A 24,216-nucleotide genomic window follows, 5' to 3' on the forward strand; every position below is an offset into this window, starting at 1 on the left:
TTTTCGTGATCAGCTTTCTTAGTGTTGGAGAAATTCTTGTATCTTCATATGGGAATCTGCTTGAAAATTAAAACAATTAAATCTTACACCATATCAATATGAAGTATAGGAACTTCATGTTGAGAATTAGAGCTGTGAACTTTCATGGGTGAGAGAGTCTTAATTAAGACTTAGAATCATGCCATTAACAAACTGAAATAACAGTATTGTAATATTTCTCCTTCAGAACTGTGTAGAGAATTAGTATTACAGAATAACATAATAATCTAGTATCTAACATACTAGCAAGGGACAGTGCTGCACTGTTAAAACCATTGAGAAACAGTCCATGTTATTATGATTTTCAAAACAAAACTATTTATTTCCTTGTGATGATGTGATCCAAAAATAGAGTAAGACTTCTAATTTAAGATTCTAAACCACACAAAATGAAACTTGTGTATCACAAACATTTTATTTTAGGATACTGTTTAATATACTTGGTATACATTTAGTGTTAACTTCTCAAACTCTTTGATTAGTGTTCTTTTGTATCATCATCCTGTTGGTAGCAGTCTTTCGGCATTATTATGCCTAACTAAAAACTTTTTTCTGACATTTTCTTAGTTATGGGTTTGTTTTTGCTTCAGTAGTTGTGTGTGGATTTAAAGAAGATTGCATACATTATTAGTAAGTAGAATTTTTCTGTTAAGAATTTCATGGTGATACCAAGTTGGTATAGCAGTTCTGCTCTGAAGTTTTTAGTAACTAGTACAAGCTAGACTGTGATAGCTTTGGGTTTGATTTTGTTAGTTTTTGGTTGAGGAACACATTTGTGCATTTTGTCTGGTATTTGTCTAATAAGCTACATATTCATTAATTGAAAGTAATTTATTTCCACTTGTTTCTGTTTTCGTTATACTTTTAACTGATTTTCTATGAATTTTCTTAAAACAGATTAATTGAGTTTCATTGTATGGAAAGAAGTGTTAAACAAATGCTTACAATTTTTGCAACTTTGACCAATAGAGTCTTGAGGCTTGCTGGTGCCCTCTGTTGACAAAGAATGTTGTGATTTTTTATTTTTTTTTTATCCCAGTAATGATATAGTTAAGTCCAAGTCTATATGCACAAAACACAATGCAGTTATCCCAAATTGATTCAGGTTACTACAAGCATTCTAGTCGTTGTCTCCATCCTAGTTTAAGTAACTATAGCTCAGAACATAGCATGTGTGGTGGTGGCTTTTGCAGTGGCAGGTGCTTAGTACTATTAATCCATCTTTCATGAGTTCTAAGTGGATTGATTTCAGTGCTAGAGTGTGGGTGCATAATTGTCATCCTGAAATACGGGGCATTGGTTGAATGGCTGTGATCAGATATCCATATAGTAAATCAGGTTTGACTTTGGTTGGTTTTCAATCCTTCAAAGGCCTGTTTTAATGGAGCAAATTGTGTACTTGCATTTCTCTGGTGGGATAGAAAAATCATCTGAATATAGGCCTATATACACGTATTCTAGTATATACTCATAATTTTGTTTTTGGGTTTTTTTTTTTTCCTTTCAGAACTGGAGATAAGAAAGCTATTGCATGGAAGATACTACCAAAGAAACCTTGTAAACATCTGATGAACACTTTAAGTAATTTATATCAGCAACTGGCAGAATGTGAGTTGGGGAAGTACTTTGTAAGATTTACATTGGCTGTAGTGTGCCACATGGACAGATGCATAAAGCTAATTAAACGTGTTGTTAAGTCACCCATTACACTAAACATAATGTTTTCATACAGAATGGGAAAATCTGTGCTTTACATCCAGGGATTAGAACCCATGTTGGAGATAATGGGGTGGAGGAGACTTCCATATGTAAGGCAATGCTCAATAGATAATACTCTTTTATATTGATGTGATCCTCATATCAAAAAAAATGCAGAGCTTTAATGAGAAGAGAATAGTGAAGCAAAGAGTAGGCCAGGACCTAATAAAGACCTTTGTTTTGTCTTCAAAGCCTGCTCAAGTCTGGTGATGTCTTGACAATTGAGATAACTTTGACACTCAAGCTGGCAGTACTTCAGCTAAAATTTTAAGATGGAAATAGCAAATGTCTTAAATATTGTGTGTTTAAAGGTATAGCAATTAGTGGACATATCTAAGAAAAAAGATTGGTTGTTGATAGAATCCTCAAATATTACAGAGCAAGGTATATTGAACCTTGATGTGAGAAAGCAGAAAGATAGATAGGGATAATGTTAGTGAAATTCTTTAAAACAAAACATTTGCAAATATAAATGTAGTCAAGGCCAGCTGATGTGCTTGGACATCATAGCTAACAGGCTTTGTGAAGTGGGAAGGAAGGAAGTCCATCAGCACTCTGGCATTATCTGTCTGCTTAGGTGTTTTCCGTAGGCATTGGAGGGAGCCTTAAGGAGCAATAATGCATTTGTAAAATCAAGTTGCTGTGGCACAGGCAGCAAGTGGTTAAGACTTAAATCTGAGTATGATAAGGACAGGGATGATCAACACTGCGTGTTTGAGAAATACATACCCGGAAAGCATATTGCATGAGATCTTTGTATTTAGGATTTAGGACACTTTATTTTTTTTAAAGGCTGTTTACATCTCCTTGGCTATTGAGGTCACTAGACTTTGTGTCCTAGTTAGAATGTACAGAAACAGAAGTTTATTGGTGTGTGCTGCACAAAAAAAATGTGTATAGATGATAGGTAACGAAAATTGTCTGTTGCTTCAAAATTTTGTTATATTTTACTGTGAGGATTTCTTTAGAAAAATTTTTCAGCCTTCTGTATATATGTGGTACTGGTCTTAAATTTATTAGAGTGAATTGTTTAAACATGGTACCATTATAAAGTTGGCTATAATTGTATTACATGGAAAGACAGGAATGAAACCATCCTTTCACCTTTTTGAGACATTTTTGGAATGTTACCATACTCTGTGAGTGTAACAGTGAAGTCTTAGCTAGAGTTTTGATGGCTTTAAAATGTTGATACAAGTACCTGCTTTAAGGATAGGGATTTTGCTAGATATTAAAAAAAAAACCACCTACTTTGTATGGGTGTTTTGCATTGTGTTGTGTTTTGATGGCTCCATTTTACATCTGAGTGGTGTTTTTCTGTGTATAGAGGTACTTAATATGTATAGTCTGCTTTTTGGGAACACTTTGAAATGAAAGGCAATGTAAAAAAAAAAAGTAACACACACATCATACCTATGTGTTTGTCCCTAAAATATGCTTCTTTAATCAGCTCTTGTATAAATTTTCCCATATTTTTACGAACAGCTTTCTTTAAGGGTTTTTTTAAAGCTCTGTCCATACTGATTCTCTCTGTTGCTGTAGTAACTAATGTTCTGAAAAGGTAAGTGTATCTTGCTTTTGATATTATCCAGAGATACAGGGGTCATATAAGGTCAAGCTGAATCCATTGTCACGTGTCATGATTGAATTTAATTGCATATATTTTAATCTGTTCCAAACTTAATGGAGCTCAGTAATCAGTGAACCTAGTAGGATAAAGAGAATTTTTTTCCAGTATTGGGGGGGAAAAAAAAAGTAAAACATCATGTTGTTTTTGTTCACAGTGCAACAGCGACCTAGAGAAGATGCATTAATGGAATTAGCAATGAATGACTATGATTTTAATTCTGGGAAGAAATTGCATCTGTTAGATTTGGAGATCCAAGAAGCGTTTCTGTGTTTCATGGCCTCAATACTAAAAGGTTACAGGTCTTATCTCAGGCCAATAACCGAGGCACCCTCTGAAACAGCCACAGATGCAAGTTCTCTGTTTGAACTACAAGGTGAAGAGTCATAAACTTCTTTTATTTATATTAACTTATTAATTTTTGATTCTCTCTTATTTAAAGAATAAAAACATTTGTGGTGTTAGTGTTGTAAATGGTGATAGAAATGTAAGTGCAGAAAAAATTGCATAGTAGTAGCAAAGATTACAGAAAGGTTACTGCTCATGAGCAGAATGTATGCTGACTTTTGGTGAGGGCTTTTTTGGTTTGGGCTTTCTTTACATGCCTGTGATTTCACTTTACAGGTTTCCTCAAAAGTCGAGATCGTTCACATCAGAAGTTCTACACCCTGATGACCAAAACTCAAATGTTCATTCGCTTCATTGAAGAGTGTTCTTTTGTCAGTGATAAGGATGCAAGCCTTGCATTTTTTGATGACTGCGTAGATAAAGTAAGCATGTCTTCAAATCCATATAGTTTTTTAACTTCTGCTGTAGCTTACATTATCTGATATAGTACAAGCAGAATATATTTGAAGGACGAGTTTATTTCTGGTTTTTTCTTCCTTTTTTTTTCTAGTCACTGTAGCCTTCCATTTTCCTCTTTTGTTGGGCTTAATTTCACTTTCTGGTTTGAATTATTGAAAGTATAAATATGAGAACAAATAGAAGTACCGATTTTCACATGTGTGTGCCCATAGTAGGAAGTGTAATATTCTGACTGTAAAGCAGCAGCTTTGAGTTCTTTGTCGGAGATTAATATTCCTTAGATAGAACTACAATAATTTTTATAGATTGTGTAATACTTCATGCAGCCATTTAGGAATGGAGTTGATGAGCAGCACACTAAAAGATATAATACAGTCTCACTGTTCTTTAATCATTATAAATAAAGGGTTCCTTGACCTGCTTTTGATTAATGTGCTGGCCATTTTTTTCTAATAGCAATTCTCTAGTTACTCTTGGAGAATTTTTAGAAGGGTTGTACTAAAAGTAAATAACTAAACCGAATCTTTATCAATTTTCCTTTCACTCATACTGCTGTCACTTGTTTCCCCTGATTCAAAACCAGCTTGCTGATGTTGATATTTTGAACACAATGGTTGTATTGATAGTCTTCTCTTGGATAGGAGTATTTTCTAATGACCTTGTTATCAAATATTGATGGATATTAAATGTATGGGTTTCTTAACATAAGCAATATTTATTACGGTGTGTCACACAAGTTTTGCAGAAGCTGTCATTTTTTGCGGGTTCTGTTACTCTGCCATTGTGTTATGTTGCAGTAAAGGAATACCTTGCTATCTGTTGCTGTGCTGTTCTCTCATTTGTAATGAGACAGAAAGGGAATTGTTCAGGATTATGTGACAAGGAGTGTGAAAGTGCAACTTGATCACAATTGATGTTTTTCTTGAAGTAAACTTAGAACTTCTGCTGGACTGGAGCTCTCGGAATGTTGGATTTCCTAGCTCAAAGTGGATTTCTGTTTTAATCTTCCATGGAAGTATCACTCAGACTTGTTTGTAAGAAAGGTCCACATTAGTATAGTGTTCAGCACTGTTCAAGGACTAATTTTCTAAAAAGGACAGGTATATTAGCTTTGGAAAGACAATGAATTTTCAAAAGAGGGTCTACAAAAGTGTTTTGAGGCAGCTTGACAATTTTTTTGCATTAGTTTTTGTTTTCAGAAGAACTAAAGTGAAACTCTCTCTTATATCCCTGTTTGCTTCTATTGTGACATCAAAGAAATTTTTATGAATATTATAAGACATTCCACACCTACTTGTCATCTCACTGGCTACCTGTAACACACTATTCTGGGACACTGATGTTTAAGTAATGCAGAGTTGTCTAGGATTGCCTGTAAAGTAGGTCACCTGCTGTTTGTTTCACAGGAATTAATACTGAAGACTGTAAAACCTGCTATTTACAGTTTCTATTTATGGCTGTTTCTGCTATGAAAGTGCAGAAGAGCTGTAAGTTGTTTTGAAAACAAATCTGAAAGCAGTTAAGTTTGAGAGAAGTATAAAAGCATGGTCTAATATTATTTAATGCTCTTCATAGCTTTTGCTAGTCTCTATTTTTTCAGTAGTAGTTCTCAAAAGTGTGCTCCATAGCTCTGCAGCATGAGTTGCATGTATTCATGGGTTGTAAATTGATTTAATGACGAACATTTCTGTAATATTCACTCAGTTATCCTATAGTTCAGTTAAAAAGCCTTCAACATGTAGTGCTTGCTTTGCTGTATGCCAGTGAGTGTTTAAAAATGGGAGGTCTTGTAGACAGGAGTATACCCCGGTGACTAAACACTGTTGAGCAGTACTTCATTTCCACTGTGTTGCTGGTTAGTTCTCTGACTAACGTTAAATAGGTTTTTTATTCAGAATGCGATGGCTATGTAAGTGTCAAATTCTATCTGCTATATTTCATTTTATAGAATGGTTTACGAGGGCACTGAAGTTGATGCCCTAGCTAAAGTACCTTGCCTGGGAATTCAAACTGTTCTTCTGAAAAAGTAATGCTTAGGTTGGTGATGCCACTGTGAGACTGCAAATAATCTGTGGAGCTGTTGGAGCTTTCACCTTTTCTCAAAGGTTAAGTAGCCGCTTGTACAGCTGAAGCAAAGACTCCTCTGTTCTAATGCCAGTTATTTTGCTAGTTGATGCTGTGGGCAGCTTGCTTCTGCTATAAAAAAATGCTCATGACAGTGCCATGACAATAAATTTTACAGAAAGTAGTTGTACTTCTCCAGCTTCTGTCGGTGAGGATTTAATTCAGTTTTATTAATGGGACAGCTACTTCAATGACAGTGATAATTGTGGGGAAACAGAGGCACTGGAATTACTATGCACTTAGGATTTGCCATGGCTTTAGAATTGCTTGTGAACCTAGGTGCTCACTGACGTGAGGGAGTGGGTTCCCATGTAGGATTTATTTGAACAATGATAGATTTGCCTCACCTTCCCTGCTTCTCTTTCTTGATGTCTCTTATTTCTGATACTGTGCTTAACAGAAACTGTATACAAAGTCAAAATACTGAAGTGTACCAAGGACTGTTATATGAACCAGAGCTTTAGCCAAGGTGCTCTTTGACCACATACCAAATTTGAATGATTCCAATGAAGTGAACTTATATATATATATATATATATATATATATATTTGTCTTTCACAAGGCGAACCAGTACCTGAAAGGGTATGCATGAAAGAGTGATATCATGGGTTGAAAGACGATACAAAACTTTCTTATGGTTAGTTATAGGCCATTGGGTTGAGACAAATTTTATGAACTATGAAATTAGTTATCTATAAAATACAATCTAAGCCTTGTCATAAATAATTTATAATAATAGTTTAAGCTGAAGAATAATCTCCTCTACATGTTATTTTATCTTAGACAGCAGCAGCAGAGATTGTAATTGATTACCTTTTTTTTTTTTTTTCTGCTGAAAGATATGGTGTAATTGTCTCACAAGTTTTCATTTTCTCCAGGAATTCAAGAATTACCTCAATTCAATATGTATTTAAGCTGCTGGCTTTGAAGTATTTCACTGGTGAAACTTGTAACTGGTGGGGGGGCTTAAATCCTTAAAAGTATTTATTTAAATTGCCATGTAATGTTTCGTTTATTTCCACTTTCAGGAGCCATATGTTCTTGCTACTCGGCTGGTTCAATTTGCTAATACTTTCCATCTGTCTCATGCAGTAAAACGTGTAATTAAGAACACCTCTTCGTATGTTTATGAAACTTTAAATATTCAGGAATTCTGCTGAAACTACTTGATATATTTCCACCTCACCGCAGGGAGAGAACTGTGGAATATGCTGCTTTTTGTATATTAATTCTCTGTTGCTAAACTCTTAAGGCATGAATAACGTGCATCCTTGGGTTCCACAGGTTGCTTATTAATTTCTTTGAAATAATGTACCATTTGGCTGTGATTTCGTTGCCATTTAAACCACTTAAATAATGGCTATAAATGTAAACTGTGACATTATTTTAGCTGAACAGTGGGGCTAGCAATATGTGAATAAATAGCATGTTCTGTATGCTAGGAAGTAAATAGTTTTTGATAGTGCCAGCTCTGAGATGGAGATGCATTTCATGCCATAAGCAGAAGCAGCGCTTATGAGGTATTGGAGGAGACGTGGTTGGTGACAGAAGATCAGAGACAAAGCAATACAAATATCGGTACAAGTATCAAGACTCTCAGGTAGAATGTAATATGAGTTATACTTGCTCTGTCACTAGTAGTTTCTGCAGTGTGAACAGTAGGAGAGGAAGCTTCTAAGTTAAAGACCTATCTGTCCTTTTTCTCAAAGGGAAATAGTCCATAGTACCCCAGTATCTTGTTTGAGGTGGCTAAGTTTTGCTTTGGCTCTTTATTTTTGTCTTAATGGAATGAAATTTGCTTGGAGCCTTGATGTACGTCTCTGCTGCTGTCTTTAAAGCAGGGCCATGAATTTGGGAAGTGCAAATTTCTCCCCCTCTCTGCAACAGCCAGGCTAGCAAAGCAAAGACATATAGTCAAATTGCCAGTTACAAATCTGAAAACAAAACCAAACAAATGCAGCCGTAATTTATGCTTAATGATAGTATTATTGCAAGTTGCCTTTGTTATCTGTGAACTGAATTTCTGTCTTGGTTATGAGAGGACGGGACCACACAATATTTGCTGTATTTCCATGTGTACAGCTATAAAGTTATCTGAAAGAGGAAAAAAAAACCCACCTAAATTTACCCTTCACCTTTCAGATTACTTTGTTTTTCTAAAAAAAACCCAGTTACTTCTAGCCTCCTTTAATTTTAGTAAGATTCCATGTTTTTATTCCATTATCTTTTTGAATGCATCTGTATTTCTGCAGTCTCTGCAAACTAGCGTGACCTTAATGACTATGTAAGTGACTGAAATTGCTAGGTAGTGTCATTTTTAGATTCTGTATACATCAGACAATTGGATAAAGTGGGGGGTTTTAGTGGTTAAGATGGGGGGGGGAAGTTCTTTCTTTCATATTTAAAAGTAAAATTGAAGTCACTGCTGCAGTTGGAAATGTAGATCCAGAAATGGTTGAATTCACAAAGATTAACCTCTTTGTACAACTACTTTACGATATTTACCTGAAAACAGTCAATCCAGACTATAACATTAAACATTGATTATTGTGTTGGGGTGAAGTTTACAAAAAAGATGCAACACTTACTATTCACATTATAACTTTGCAAGGCATCCTTACTTCTAAGATGTAGTCCTTTGATGCTAATACAGACTTTGTCCTACTTGAACATATAGCTGTAATGACAGAAAATATAATCACACTAGTAACTACTTTTTCTTTTAACGTAACTTCTACAGGTAGATACAGACAAAACTGGGGAAACACGACTTATTGAGCTGGATGAGTCATACAAGAGTGAGCATACAGTTTTCATAACACCACCTGAGATCCCTCATCTGCCAAATGGTGAAGAGCACCCTCTACAATACAGGTAACCTAAGGACACAGAAGGATGCTAGCCAAAATCCTAACAGCTGCCCTTGTAGGGTTTAGTTTTTAGGTTCTTGTGATAGCCACAAAGTACAGATTTTTTTTTTCTGTCCCTTTATGTTGCTCAAGTAAAAATGTGTATGTAAAACACCTAGTGTGCCACCTCTTTTGAAGTTTCATTTTGTGTGCGTGTACACACAGAAACAGTAATATTAAAGCTGGCTTTGTGTTCACATTACATTGTGCTAGCTGTTGACACTTTTTAAGATTAAAATTTAAATTAATGGACCCAGTCTGTTGGCCTGCTGCTACTACTGATAAGGATACAAGCTGGAGATACTCTTTGGAAAGAAAGTACATTTAAAAGAATCACTGAAAACTGGTGTTACTAATTTAGTAATGGTATCAGATGAGCTTGTCTATTGGTTTCTTCATTAATTCTGAGAAACATTTTAAAATCTAGTCTAATTTAACCTTTCAGATGATTTGATATTGTTCACATTGATTTTTATAAACATCTGTCATGTGATGCTCACCAGGGACTAAAAGACACGGATTATTTTTTTTATTAACTAGAATCAATACTAATGCATTTGACACATTAATTAAAGAAAATACTATGGAAGCAAATGTATTTATCAATTTAAGTTGCTTACACTGAAGTAACAGGTTAAGAGACTGTGCAGGCTTATGAAATCATGCAGATGGATTAGTAAACCACTTTGTCAACGGTGTCTTTAGAGATTTGCTTTTGTGTTTTTTATTTCCTGTGTAGCTTCTAGCACAACTGTGTAATTGATTTTGTTTGATATTGTGTGACGTGTTTACTTTGGAACTGACTTACAGAAGTTAAGTGACACATTTCTTTTACAGCTATAATGGATTTCCAGTATTAAAACTAGATTTGTTTGAGCGACCTGAAGGATTTCTCACAGCACCAAATAACAAACTGTCTTCCAAAGCCAGTAGCCCCAACAGTCCATCGCCAATGTTCAGAAGAACTAAGCAGGTACTTGCAGACATTCTTGTAGCATGAGGTGCTTTTGGAAGGTGACAGCTTGCTGCCTTCATCTTGAGTTTTGGCTATAAAGACTGTCTGGCAGTGACTACAGCCTAATGGTTCTTCACTACTGCAGTGTCCATAGGGTAGCCATGCTAACTGTTCTTTGGATGTTTACCTGTGTTTCATGCCTACACTGTATCGTACAGGGCCCCTGTACACAGATTGCCGTTTGTTGTGATGTCCCTATACCTTCTGTGTTCTTTGCGCTGTTCAGGAGTGTAAATTGCATGCCCGCATCCACTTCTTGGTTGGTCTTCACTGTCTGGAGCTTTAAAAGGGACTCTTAACTTTCAAATGTTTCTTACAAAAAATGCAGACCAAGAGTAATAGACATAAAAACTTACATTTCTTTTAAATGTAGGGGTGGAATATAGCACAGGTTTTGGTATTGCTAACTCTACCGAATTCCCATTTTGAGTATGTTCATATTAATGTTGCAGTTTCTCTAGGTCTAATGATGCATGTTCAGATTTTAACATCTAGGTTTGTGTATTGTGCATGTACATATACACAAATAGTCTTTATGATTCTTTACAGGAAATTAAATCTGCACATAAAATTGCTAAGAAGTACTCGTCCATACCACAGATGTGGTCCAGGTGTTTGTTACGTCACTGCTATGGTCTTTGGTTCATTTGCCTTCCTGCATACGTCAAAGTGTGCCATTCAAAAGTCAGGGCTCTGAGAACTGCGTATGATGTGCTACAAAAAATGCATACCAAAAAAATAGATCCACCTGATGAGGTAAAATAAGTCAACCCCAGAATTCCAGAGGTGGCCCATGGGTTTTATTGAATGGAGTACATGTTTGGCTGTAGAAGCACAATACTAACTTGTGTATATTTTCAGGTATGCTACCGAGTACTCATGCAACTGTGTGGACAGTACGGTCAGCCTGTACTAGCAGTGAGAGTGCTTTTTGAAATGCAGAAAGCTGGTGTTGACCCTAATGCCATTACTTATGGCTACTACAATAAGGTAAGTATTTTTGAAATAGAAGAAAAAAAAAATTGCATTTTCTTCCAGGCAAATAGAAGCAAGCAAAATAAGGGAGGAGTTCAGATGTAATTCTCTCATTTCTAGTAAAAGGAAGAAATAAAAGACAATAACTGTGTTGTCTTCATTTTTGTAGGTTTAGAAGTCTACTTTATATTGCCAATGTAACCCAATTTCAAATTTAAATTCATGATTTCACACTGTTCTTACATCTAACTGTTCCTTAAGATGACTGTATTTGACTTTGGTATTTCCAAAATAGGCTGTTTTGGAAAGTACCTGGCCTTCAAGCAATCGAGGTGGCTATTTCCTATGGATGAAAATACGAAATGTTGTTTTAGGAATAGCACAGTTTAAAAAAGCATTGAAAAAGCTGCCAGCAAGCACTTCACATACAGCCATTCCTGGTAGAGTATTCACATCCTTTTCTTTTTTATTTTCATGCTGATAACATTATTTCAAAAAGCTTTCTGTTGTGAATTTTGATAAAACCATTTTAAGAGAGGGGATAAAAGAAGTTCTTGCATAATTTTTTAAAAACAGCTTTTTTTTGGTCTTTGAATCCAAAAGTCTGCTCTTTATTGTATCAGCTCTTCGTGGAGACAAAATATGAACCTGCAGCTGATGTGATCATTATCCTAGTTCATACAACAGGCAGTCTCACAACTGGCAGAAACCTCTGTCCAGCCTTGCCATTTCCCTCCCCACTTTTTTTAATGTTAGTGAAGAGACTACTAGAACTAGTCCTTGAGCTTGCAGGTTCTGCATACCAACTGAAATGATGATACTTATTTTTTATATAGACTATAAGTACAAGATCTCTGGTTTTCTTTCCAGTGACGTTTAAATGGCTATATTACCATGGCAGTGGTCACTGGTAGTTTGTATTTTTCATAGGTACTACTTTCCACAATATTTATGACTAGTGAAGCATGATGGCACATTTTAAAGTACCAGCAATATAGTTTAGTTTTAGTTTAGTTGTAGTTTGCCTGGGAAGACCGTTACAACATACATGTCTGAGTGTATGAAGATCACCTGAATCTCCTGAGGTCCCTTCCAACCAGGGCTATTCTATGATTACAAATATGTGCAAATAAATACTTGCCCTGACTAACACAACAGATATGATGGCCTTATGGCTGGAGTATCTGTCCTAGACTCAGGAGACTACAGTCCTACTTCTGGCTCTGTCACTAGCCTTCTGGGTGACCTTGAACAAATTTACTGGTTTTCTGCCTGTCCTTCATGAAGCTGACCTTCCTGATAAACTACTTTTTTGAAACCTTTCCATGCAAAGCACTACAGGAGAGCTTATAGATGCTGGTCACAACTCGAACCATGTAAACTAAGGAAGTGTAATTAGTCCTTTATTAAGGAACTGTCACTTATAATTAATGGTATTTGCTGTTGACAATCTGATATATTTTTTTTCAAGATTTTTTGCATAAAATTGCATAGCTAGAATGCATGCTGACTCTTCAGGCAATCCCATTCCCAAAAACTCTTCCATAAATTCCAGAATATTTTAATTCTGTTATCTCTACAATTACAACAAGGTTTTTGCCCTCTCTGTAGAGACGAAGTGCAGCATCTTTAGGGAAAAGAGGGAAAGAAGCTGACTTTCAGCTGTATCGTACCCTCGATCCTGGACAGGTACTTGCTGTTACTTCCTAAACTGCATGAGAGCAGACCCCCTAAAGATGCTGTGGCACTGCTGGAGACTCAGGTTGACCTGGACAAAGGACATGGAATGTGTGTGACTTGAAGTGCTCACTAGCATTTATAGTGAACATAAACTTTCTCACCTGCTTTGTTAGTTTGGGTGCTAATGCTTTATAACAACCTGGAAGAGGAATAGCCATGTTAGTGTTACGTAAATTTGATTCTTGAAATCAATCATTTAGACTTTATTAGTTACACCTGGGGCAGTGTTTTGTCATAACAGTTACCAGATAGTGGCTTGAATGTCTGCAGGGGTTTTTTGGGGGTGGTGTTAGCTATTTTTATCTTAATCTTACTTTGCAAACAAACTCATGGTTGTTGCTGCATTATTTTAATTTTTTTACTTTCTAGAGTAAAACCATGAGAATTACATGCATTAACTCTTGAGAAACGTACAACACTAAAATGAAACCGTGTTTAGATGCCTCTTAGAGTTCCTGAAAAGATGTGACACTTTGATCAAATAAACCATGCAAGAGAATCAAAGACAAGGAGTGCTTTAGTATTTAAAAAGAAATGTTGCAAATTACCCCTTTAATTTCATCCTGTAGAGCATTGCTTCAGTATTCTATACTGTAAAAGTAAGCCAATCATTTTTCTTGCTTTTTTGTGGTAAAATGTTCACTGTTAATTGGAAGGTACTTGATAAGTGGCCTTTGAATTGGTGTGGATATTCAATTTATTCTGTTTAACGATGTCACACTATTAAATGCCATAATTGTCTTTATGATAGGGGGACTTTCAGACTTCGGCAATAACACATCATTTAAGGAAGAAGCCAAGCAAGAGAAAACTTGTCTTCAAGATATACAAGAACAAAAAGAGGACAAGAGAGAAAGTGACTCCAGTTCTCGTATGTATCTTGTGAATGTAGATATCTAGCTCATTATGAATAAATAGGGGTTTCAGCAAAAGCTAAGTGGGACAGCTGATATTTTTTACTGCAAGTGTATGTCATAATGCCAGTTTATGCCCATGCCTTAAGTTCTTTTCTCTAAATGTAATTTTCTGGATGTCTAATGGTTTAATTTCTAATATTACAGTTCTTTTTCCCTCCTCTGTTTCAAATAAGCGATAATGGTAATAAAAAGGCTTAATGATAATTACAGAGTAATGGTTTTGTCTTTAAAAAAAATTAAATTGCTTTATAGGCATAATCTACAGGAAAGCCTTTTTTACCGGTCTGTTTTCTTTATAAATCCCTTAAGATGAGAACAGCTGAATTTTTGCAGGTCTGTGAGATCTTACTCTGCTCCCTGGAATTACCAAACTTTAGGAGATGCATCAGAAAGGAAAATAGGTTTTGGATTTGCTGTGGGCCTTTTTTTTCCTTCAGGTTTTACATGTGCTGCTCATGATTTCCTTAACTGCAGCTGAGCAGCACAGACCTTTAATATGTTAGTTAAAATGTGTAAGTACTATAGATTCCCATATACATTAATTGAAAATATTTTTAATAATAAATTTCTCCTAATAAGATTATTTCATTTTTTTCAGTGTGCTTTCCCCTACCATTTAACTATCCCCTTGTGAAGTGGAAGTGGTGTAAAAGTATGAGAAAATACGGAACCAGAATAGTTACTTCATTGTTTTCTTTTCACCATAGTCTTTCTTCTAGAATTAGAATTTTTTCTTCAGTTTGCTTGAAAAATTTGTGTGTTACCCACGGGCATAAAAACATGCCTGTAAGATGCAGGCAGGTTATTTAGGTTTAATGAAACTTTTGAGGACACAGAAAATGTGGATTCTGCTGAAAGCTTGTATTTTTAGCCATAATTAAGACAAGTTTGTGGCTCTCTACAGTAATATTATGTGCTGAGAATGTTTTGCACTTTTGAATACAACTTGAATATTAAGTTGCTTGAATTCCTCTAGAGAAGCAATTGTCTATTTTAGGTAGCCACCTGCAACAGAATTTCTCTTTCATATCTAAGAGGTGAACGTAAATACTGCAACATCTGCTTCATTTTCCCTTGTGTTGCTGTGGTCATGGGGGTAATGATATCGGTATGAAGATAGGCTCCTTGGCCCTGAGCTCTTGCAAAGGCAGGAGAAAATACTCTTACACCTACCTATCCTTTGCAAGTGAACAACGATGGTCTTAAGACTCCACAACCACCACAGATTTTGGTATGCAAGCACTGGTTACTTGGACTCTGTGTACAGAAGCTTATGGAACTTCCAGTTGTAGGAGTAATGCTGGGAATTAACTATCGATAGTTCAGTTGCAGCAGCTTGAAAACCTCTGTCCAAGTAGATACCAGCCTGCGCATCGTGTGATATGTACCACATACTGTCACTTAATCCTGAGTAAAGCATCTAATAGGTAATGGAAACCTGAGATTTAAAGGAAGTTGCTTTGATTTTAAAGAACTCTCTGTCCTTTTCTGTATACAGTTTCTGAAGTGGAGAGCGCAAAAGGGAGCGGTGACTGTCTACCTAAACTAAATTATCAGAACTCAAGTAATGCCAAAGCCACTTCTAGCATAGTGCGGCTCAATGGTACGGTTGACAATACCGTCGCAGAAGCTAGCACAGGTGAGCAGAAGAGAAGATAGATTTTGTTTCTTAAAATCACAGAATCATTTAGGCTGGAAAAGACCAATCGTTCCTCTGCAGTTTTGCCTACATGTATATTTCATTTGTAACAAGAGCTGTAAGGAATGTGCCCAAGTTCTGTTGACCACAAAACTTACACTATTTTATTGGTGCAGTGGCTGATGAAATTTGTGGGAGTGAGTTTAGGTTTTTGTCTGCAGAGGTGTCTCCCCGACACAGCGTACGAATATTCTGCGTTTCTACATTTTTTCTTGTTTGCCTTTTTTTTTTTTTTTTTTTTTCCCCCCCCCCACTATAGTTAACATCTACTTACAAAATCCCCCTTGGTTTTTTTTCTTATAAACTCCAGCAACAAATGAATTCCTCTGGGCTGGACAAGAGGTTTCTATGCAGTACGATTAAAAGAAGCTTTCGGGCATTTTCACAAGTTTTTTCATGTCAAATCTCGTTATTATAATACTGTCAGCTGTGCTTGAAATACTGAAATATCATACTTTAAAGTCCACGTCTTTAAGCTCTGGCAAAACAATGGAAACTTCTCTGATGATAACTTCTTTTGTTGGATCTATTTCTAATTCATCAGGTGTTGCCCTTTTTTGCCATTTCCTAGATACCTTTGCCTGTCCCTAGCTTTCAAGCCTCTTAATAATGGTGTATGTCTCCAAAAGGGGAAACTAAATATGTCTGAGACTTTTTGGTGTCTCTCGAAGTACTCTGGAGTTGTATAATTAGACTTCCTTTTAAATGTTTTATTCCTAAAAGTTATGGCCATGGTCAACTCAGCTTTTCAACCACTAGAATAATACGTAGTCAATTCCATCTCTGTGTTGTAAACTCTTTGAAAGTTGAGACAAATTTGCATTCTTTCATAATTTTGTTTAGCTTTCTTGCAGAGCAAGAAATAAAGCACCTTGTTTCATCTTTTTCAGAGAGCTCTGTAGGATTGCTGTTTACATCATCTTTTGAGGATGCCAGTGAAGCGGAACTTATAAAAAGTAAATCTTTAAGAAAGAGACATAAAAGCGCAGTAGAACCTGACTTAAGGGAGATACCATGGGAAAGCAGGAACCGTAACCTGAGTGGAGATGGCTTAGTGGGACTCATGATAAACAGAATAAACCAGGAAGCAAACCCTGGGGAAATTGTTGAAAAACTAGGAGCTGATGCCAAAATCCTATCTAGTGCATTACAGAAAAGCATAAGGCCAAAAACTCTTAATATCAGAGCTTCCTCGTTAGAATCTAAGAGAGAAAGCCTGGAGAAAGAATCTAGTGATGAAGATGTAGCTTTTGATTGCAGTTTTACAGATAAAACAGAGTCTCCTGTTATCTTTGATCTGGAAGACTTGGATGCAGAACCTGAAACATCTACAGCAGTGAAATCCTCCAGTGAGAAATCTAGAAGGTTGCAAAGAAAGAGCAGCTTTCCAGTAAAGCCAGTTGAAAAGACAGATGTTGAAACTGGATTTGATCCACTGTCTCTGCTGGTTGCTGAGACAGAACAGCAGAAAGAGGATGAGGAGGAGGATGATGACAGAAGTGTTTCCACTCCATCTGCAAGACGAGATTTAGCTGAAGAAATAGTCATGTACATGAACAATATGAGCAGCCCTTTGTCAAGTCGTGCCCCAAGCATTGAGTTGCAGAAACCTTATGATGACAGAAATGCTAATAAAAAGAGCCCAACAGTAATCCAGCCTTGTAGGAGGTCCAGCCTGCCCCCGAACTCCCCAAGGCCATCCCGTCTTACCAAATCCAAGAGTTATCACGCAAAAAATGAAGAAAGGCCAAGAGACAGGCTTTGGTCCTCCCCGGCTTATTCTCCAAACAGTCCAGCAAAGGAACAGCCACAGGATGCAACTAGTGCATTAACACTTGTCTCTTCACCGTCATTCAACTTGGATACGCTGTTAACACCTAAGTTTGATGTTCTAAAAAGCAGCATGTTTTCTGCTGGAAAAGGGGTTGCAGAGAAAGCTAGCAAGTGGTACTCAAAATTTACAATGTATGCTGCATCCTCAAAGGTAAACTTTTATAATTACTTCTCCTCCCTCCCAAAACTAAGTTCCTATAAACTAAGGAAAAAGCTTTGTAAAGGTTTTATAGCTGACTTTTATCTGATGAATCCCCCATTTGAATGACATGCATCATGATAGACTATGCATATTAAGTAGTTTCAATCATGTTTGAATTGCCAGGAACCTGGCTTTATTGTCTTGAATCAAACAAAATTTTGGTCTAGCATGGGCTTGGAGTATATTTAATGGGAAAACATAAGTATACCGTAGTGTGTGAACAAGGCAGACAAGACTGCTCTGCCTTCTTTAGGTAAACAAAAGAAAAAATACTCAAATAAACAATGTTTTTAAGGCTTTACCGCTTTTATGAAAAAATGGAAATCTGCTTGTATTGATTACTGAAGTGATTTAAGGCTAACTTTGACCTGAGGTCATTTGGCTAGTGTTCTTTGCTGCTGCCAGCTCAAACCAAAATTAATTTTGTTCCCACTCCTTGGGAATGAAAGTAGATGCAGTTTTCTGTTTACGTATTGTTCTAATGTGCTTCAAACCAATCTGAGGCTAATTAAAGTGCTAATGATGCCTTGCCTATCCTAATGTATTCCTACAGCTGCTGGTAACTTTTATATCAGTGGTTGGGAAAAGTTGTAAGATTAAAATGGTTTAAGTTTTCATTTAGATATTTGTATTAGAAGAATCTTTTGGAAAGCTTCTTGTGTAGCTATTTAACCCTGAGTGAAACTTGCCTTGTTTTACATTGGTGCTGAATGATTTTTCCAAGGAAGGAAGTTCATGCCTTGAATTTACTGAGACAAAGGAGGCTACCTCTTATTTTCAGAAATATTTTTGCTTTCCTTTCCTTTTCTCAGTGGAATTTGTTTTGTTCTCTCAGGATCAAAATTCAGACCGAGCAAGTGTTTCATCTCTTGGAGCTCTGGACTCAGAATCTACTTCTCTAACTGATGAAGATGTCTGCAATGATTTTGAAAGTGCTTCTCCTCAAGAGAATACCACGTCAGAAATTAAGGGAATTGGCCTCAGCAGGACAAGCCTAGAAAGCTCAGCTTCCCATGATGGCTCATCAAAACAATTTGAGCAGTGTGGTAAGAGACAACTTTTGCACTGCATTCATTGATCTGAACAAAAATATTCCTGTTTCAGAAGTTGTTCTTCCATAAATTTCAGTTTGGGATCATCCTAGTTGTTGGTCCTTTTTGTGGAAGAAGTTCATTTTTCTTTTTCTACCTGCAAATTATTACTCATACATATATGTCCATACCTGTGGATATTTTCGTTGTAGAACCTTGTTTTGGGTGTTCTTTCTTGTGGAATAACTTGCTCAGTAACATCCTGTCCCTGAATAAGTGTCTGGATGCTACAGCTATGTGAATAAGTGATCCTTTGGGTCCCTTCAGTATTCATGTAATCACGTTATTTGTGTAAGCTGTGCAGCTCCAGAAAACGCCTATTAAAAACTTCCAGATAGTAACTTTATTAGTCTGATTTTGCTTTCTAAAAGTAGTAAAAATTCTTTTTGGAAAATTGTTACCATTTTCTGGAAGCCACTGTTGGAAGCCGATTATCAGACTCGCTCTGTGTTTGTAAATTTTTTTCTCTTATCTGCACTGAGTAGTTGGTAGTGACTGTTGGATCAATTTCTGTACTACTGTCATTATGGAGTACAGCGTGTTGAGCAGAATCAGTGTGAAAGGAAGATCTGTCTACTTAGATCCCTCACTTAGCACCTATAAGAGCTGCCTCCACATCCCCAGTTTGTAGGCTGGAGAGGGGCAGTGGAAGGTGTCGTCATGTCTAGGGCATTGGGGCACCCTGAGCCTGAGGGGACCCTGGCTGTTTTAGTGTGGTAAAGGGAAGGGGTGGGGGTTATCTACAGTTACAAGCAGCATCTCTTATCCTTCCCTAGTTTTTGTCCAGACAGAAAGTGTGGATATGAATTAATCTGTAAAATTTGTTTCCAAGCTACCAACTGTTGTAAAAGAAAAAACTGAACATATGGAAATTCTATGTTGGTAGATTTTATTTTTGCCGTTGTTGGTACTGGGCAGATGGCAGCCTCACACTCCAGCTTCACGTTTCTTTCTATCTGAGTGATCTCATTTGTTGCATCCTCCATCACACATTTTTTTAACCTTTAGTGTTGTTTGGCCAGAGAAAGTTTACTAAAAATGCATATTCTGAATTACTAATACTTTCGGTTTCTTCTGTTAATAGGTTCTCTTTCAAAGTTCCCTTTACCTGACAAATCGGAGTTGATATCATCTTGCAGTACAAGTAGTACCAGTGTGTTTCAGAACTATGCTATGGAGGTACAGAATGATTTATTTATTTAAATTGATACGCTAAAAACATATGTCTTTAAATATAATGCTATCTGAACCTCTGTTAAAGTTCAAAGCTTAAAACTAATCCACTGAAAGATAGATAAATATTTCTGTGACCGAGTAGTTTCATTTCAAATCCCACTCTAGAAGTGCTTTTATTGCAGTCACATCTTCTGGTCCTTAAAGCTGCAATTCTCAAGAGTTTGAGAGCTGGATGCCACTGAATTCAGGCATCTAAATCCCTTGTGCAACTAAATTTGTTTAAAGTGAAGACAGCAAGTCTTTAATGGCACTGTGCATTTAAAAACAGAGAACAGATAACTAGCTATTTACTGTTGTACCTTCTAGTAAGATCATTTTGCTTTTCAGTATTACGCTGGCTTTGGGTGACTTTTTTGTTGTTGTTGTTTCAGTGGATTTGGATTAATGACTGGTCATTTTCATCTTTTATCCCCCCTTGTTTCTATTATACTGGCCATCACTACAAAAGAGTGTTTAAATTCTAAGAATAACTTCTGTAGTTGCATAAATATTTCTGTACTATTATGTTTGCAAACAGATTACTAATGACTTGTTAATAAAAATTTTATTGACTAACTGGCTGGTTTTACTCTGGGAAGCCATAAAAGAATCACCTAACCCAATTAATTAAAGTATATTTATTTCATGAGCATAGTTCCAGATCCCAGTCTACTTGCCACAATAGAACAAAGACCTGCATTTAATACATTTTTCAGACAGTGCTCATTCCAGTCAGTTGTTATATCAGCCTATCTGCTAATGCAGTTTGGATTTAAGATTTATAGTTGTTCCAAAATGCTTAAGTTTAAACCCAAATGTTCCAACCTAAAGCCTGGGGCTAGATATGTGACTAAACTTGTATGCAAGTGGTGAGTAGCATTCATCTAAGGGCAAAGATTCTGGCTACAATTTAAACTGCTTTGTAAAAGAAGGGTAGTTTTGAGAATGTGTTACAGTGGAGTTGTGTTATCTGCTGTATGCAGGTCCTCATCTCAAGCTGTTCACGATGTCGAACTTGTGACTGTTTGGTTCATGATGAAGAAATCATGGCAGGTTGGACAGCAGATGATTCAAATCTCAATACCACGTGTCCGTTCTGTGGCAATTTATTTCTGCCTTTTTTAAGCATAGAAATCAGAGATCTTCGGCGACCTGGACGGTAATAACATTATTTGAATTTTCCTCAATTTTGAATGCTTGTAGTATTTATTGCTTGTGAAGCGTTTATAGTTTGGTCTTTTTGTATAATAATAAGCTTTTGCTTTCCCTACAGTTATTTTCTGAAGTCCAGCCCTTCTACAGAAAACATGCAGTTCCCATCACTTTTTTCCAGTCAGAGTGGGAAGTCCTGTAACACTGCAGCTACTGTTGGCCTTGCTACATCTCTAATGTCCGTTCAAGAGGATATAAATTCAAACAGGTAAACCTGCATTTTCTGCATAGAAATTATTCAAGTTCTCTGTCAACATGCATGTATGTTTTATCAACAGAAATAAACTTTGTAAGATACTCTCTGAAGAGGAGAATTTGATTTGAGAGAAGATCTCCTTGCTGCCTCTTCCTTATCTCAGAGTTGGCCTTGGCCACATCATGTTTTTTCAGCATGGTGTTTGCCATTTCATCCCTAATGTAAAAATTCATGTAGGCATCTGTAATTCTGCAAATTTTATGAACTCTTCTTAGGACGTTTGTGTTCATTATCAGTGCAGGGGGGAATAAAACTTGCACTGTAACATGAACAAGTGTAGTAGCTGACAAGGTAAAATTAGAGATGTCAGATCAATTATTTCCAGTTTATTTCTGTCTGCGTACATGTTTGAGCAAAAAGCTGAGATTCTTAACTTTTTTTTTTCCTCCCCTCCCACTCCCAGCAAATCTAAGCAGCATGACAATATTTGTGCCAGAAGTATCCAGATCCCCTCAGGAAGAAGACAAAATACCTCTGGGTCAGAATGTACAAGTCACCCTGTAGCAAGGAGTATCAGTACTTTTGGTCCGTTGGCAGAAGATGAGAAGGAAAACCAGAAGATCAGCCATATCATTCCTACTGGTAGCCTGCCTGCTACTTTACAAGGACCAACAGTGTGTAGTTTTTCTACCTTAAATGTCTTTTTTTTTTTTTTTTTTTTAAGTGTATGATACATTAGAGAAATGTGAAACAGCATTAATTAGTAGAACAGAATTAACCATCCCAAATTAGGAGAAATACTAGGGTTTAGTATTTAAACTAATACTAGTTTTAGATGTCTTATGTGTGTCACAGGGGACAAAAGCTTTCATAAAACTTTGTAAAGCTAGTTACATTCCAACTAATGGCATTTTTTCTGTTTTTACCATAGGATTCCTTGGGCCTAGAATGGCGCTTACCTAGTCCTGATCCTATAACGGTTCCTTATCTCAGTCCTCTCGTGGTCTGGAAAGAGCTTGAGAGTTTACTTGAAAATGAAGGGGATCATGCAATAACGGTGGCAGACTTTGTAGATCATCATCCCATTGTGTTCTGGAATTTGGTGTGGTATTTCAGACGCTTGGACTTGCCCAGCAATTTACCAGGATTAATACTTTCTTCTGAGCACTGTAATAAAAACTCCAAGGTATGGAATCAAATAGGAAATACTGATGTATGAGGGATACTTGCTTCCCCATATGGGAAAACATCAGATAATTCAGTAACTCAAGTGTCTTACAATATGCTGGGCCCAGTCCTGAATTTCTAAAGAATGTGTCAGCTGAAGGAAAAAATGCCTAACTCCCGAACTTGGGCTCAGCAGTACTTGGATGGGGAAAGTGTTTAGCTCTTACTAGTCACACTATGATTTGTGATCCACAGTTACAAAGAAGATTAGTTGGTTTTGTTGCAGTTTAACTAGTTAAGCAGTAGCAGGAAGTTTTGATTTTAGGATTATAGGAAGATACACAAAGTAATCATTTGCTGTCACTGATACCCTGTTCAGATTTAGCTTTCTCTGACTTTACAGCAGTTTTCATAGTACAGCTTTTTACCAGAAGGCCTATAGATGTGAAGATGTATTTTAAATACAGAAATCCTCTATCATGACTTTGTAATAAAATACTTTATGTATGCATTCTCCTGTTCAGATTCCACGAAACTGTATGTCAGAGGACAGTAAATATGTTCTCATTCAGATGCTGTGGGACAATATGAAATTGCATCAGGATCCAAGGCAGCCTCTATATATTTTGTGGAATGCTCAGAGTAAGCTTTGTTTCTTGTGGGTTTTGGTGTTTGTTGTTCTTTGTTTGTTTGTTTTTAAAGAATAGTTTTAATTTTGAGCAACTGAAGATGTGTTTTGAAATAAGATGTCTTTGTGGATAGTTCATGCAGGGTACATAACTGATTTTTTGATCATACTACTTTTTGTCTTGCAGGTCAAAATCGCACTCTTTTGTTTGAGAGTGAGTGTTCAGTTTGGTGTTGCTATGCTAAGTTTGTGTGACTTGTTTTGGGAAGGAGGGTGGTTGTATAGCAGCAAACTGCTTGAACGAGTTTAGTTTTCCAGCATATCACTTCCAAGTCATTGACCAGTATCTCCAGTGGCTTTTTCTTCATTGGGAAGGGAGAAGTAAGGGGGAATATGTTTCAGTGATAACACTGAACTTATATTGGCAATTCATCCACTTAGCTTGTTTTCTTATTTTTAGAGTTTGCTTACAAAGAATTCTGTTGCCAGTGTTGGATCATATGCCTGAAAATAGCTCATGACCCATTACAGCTGTTGCCTTTTCTCTTTGTGCTTTTTGTTTCTTATGTTGATATTATTTTGATTTGATGTTTATTGTTCTTTTGTTCACTACATGTATGTCAACGTTTTCACAGTTTGCTTAGCCTCCCACCTTTCTTTAACAACTTCCCTTGCTACACAAAGAATATATTCTTATAGCATCGCTAATGTTTTTCAGCCCAGAAGTACCCAATGGTCCATTTATTGCAAAAAGATGATGACTCTTTTAACCAGGAGCTCTTGAGAAGTATGGTGAAAAGCATTAAGATGAATGATGTGTACGGACCAATGAGTCAAATATTGGAGAGACTGAACAAATGGCCACATATTAAAAGACAGCGGTAAGAATATGAACATGCTTAACTGGAGCAAAGCTGGACCAGTTGGACCTTCCTGTTGTAAGGCTATTGTAATATGACTTTTATTTTCATGGTGCGTGTTTTAAAGAAGAAAGCACTGCTTTTCAGCAGTGTTCTCAAATTTATCACCCAGTCTAGTAAATATTATTCTTTTCTGTGATA

At 36.5% G+C, this 24,216-nt stretch overlaps 1 protein-coding gene across 4 annotated transcripts in view; it reads left to right on the forward strand.

The window, feature by feature from the left end:
- Nucleotides 1–24,216, forward strand: part of DENND4A (DENN domain containing 4A) — a 56,881-nt gene that overhangs the window by 27,753 nt on the left and 4,912 nt on the right. For 2 of the 4 annotated variants that reach the window (XM_014277077.3, XM_055715285.1), the window contains exons 12-31: nucleotides 1,547–1,647; nucleotides 3,582–3,800; nucleotides 4,049–4,194; nucleotides 9,097–9,230; nucleotides 10,103–10,238; nucleotides 10,830–11,036; nucleotides 11,142–11,270; nucleotides 11,551–11,695; nucleotides 13,747–13,866; nucleotides 15,411–15,551; nucleotides 16,502–17,595; nucleotides 18,482–18,692; nucleotides 19,822–19,916; nucleotides 20,936–21,111; nucleotides 21,226–21,372; nucleotides 21,824–22,034; nucleotides 22,292–22,546; nucleotides 23,052–23,169; nucleotides 23,343–23,369; nucleotides 23,874–24,036. In XM_014277077.3, the coding sequence (XP_014132552.2) occupies nucleotides 1,547–1,647; nucleotides 3,582–3,800; nucleotides 4,049–4,194; nucleotides 9,097–9,230; nucleotides 10,103–10,238; nucleotides 10,830–11,036; nucleotides 11,142–11,270; nucleotides 11,551–11,695; nucleotides 13,747–13,866; nucleotides 15,411–15,551; nucleotides 16,502–17,595; nucleotides 18,482–18,692; nucleotides 19,822–19,916; nucleotides 20,936–21,111; nucleotides 21,226–21,372; nucleotides 21,824–22,034; nucleotides 22,292–22,546; nucleotides 23,052–23,169; nucleotides 23,343–23,369; nucleotides 23,874–24,036 (3,975 nt within the window). The remainder of the gene's footprint in view (nucleotides 1–1,546; nucleotides 1,648–3,581; nucleotides 3,801–4,048; nucleotides 4,195–9,096; nucleotides 9,231–10,102; nucleotides 10,239–10,829; nucleotides 11,037–11,141; nucleotides 11,271–11,550; nucleotides 11,696–13,746; nucleotides 13,867–15,410; nucleotides 15,552–16,501; nucleotides 17,596–18,481; nucleotides 18,693–19,821; nucleotides 19,917–20,935; nucleotides 21,112–21,225; nucleotides 21,373–21,823; nucleotides 22,035–22,291; nucleotides 22,547–23,051; nucleotides 23,170–23,342; nucleotides 23,370–23,873; nucleotides 24,037–24,216) is intronic. The other 2 variants (XM_055715287.1, XM_055715286.1) reach the window with 2 other exon arrangements.

The sequence above is a fragment of the Falco cherrug genome, chromosome 7 (assembly GCF_023634085.1).
Source record: "Falco cherrug isolate bFalChe1 chromosome 7, bFalChe1.pri, whole genome shotgun sequence".
Classification (NCBI taxonomy): Eukaryota; Metazoa; Chordata; class Aves; order Falconiformes; family Falconidae; genus Falco; species Falco cherrug.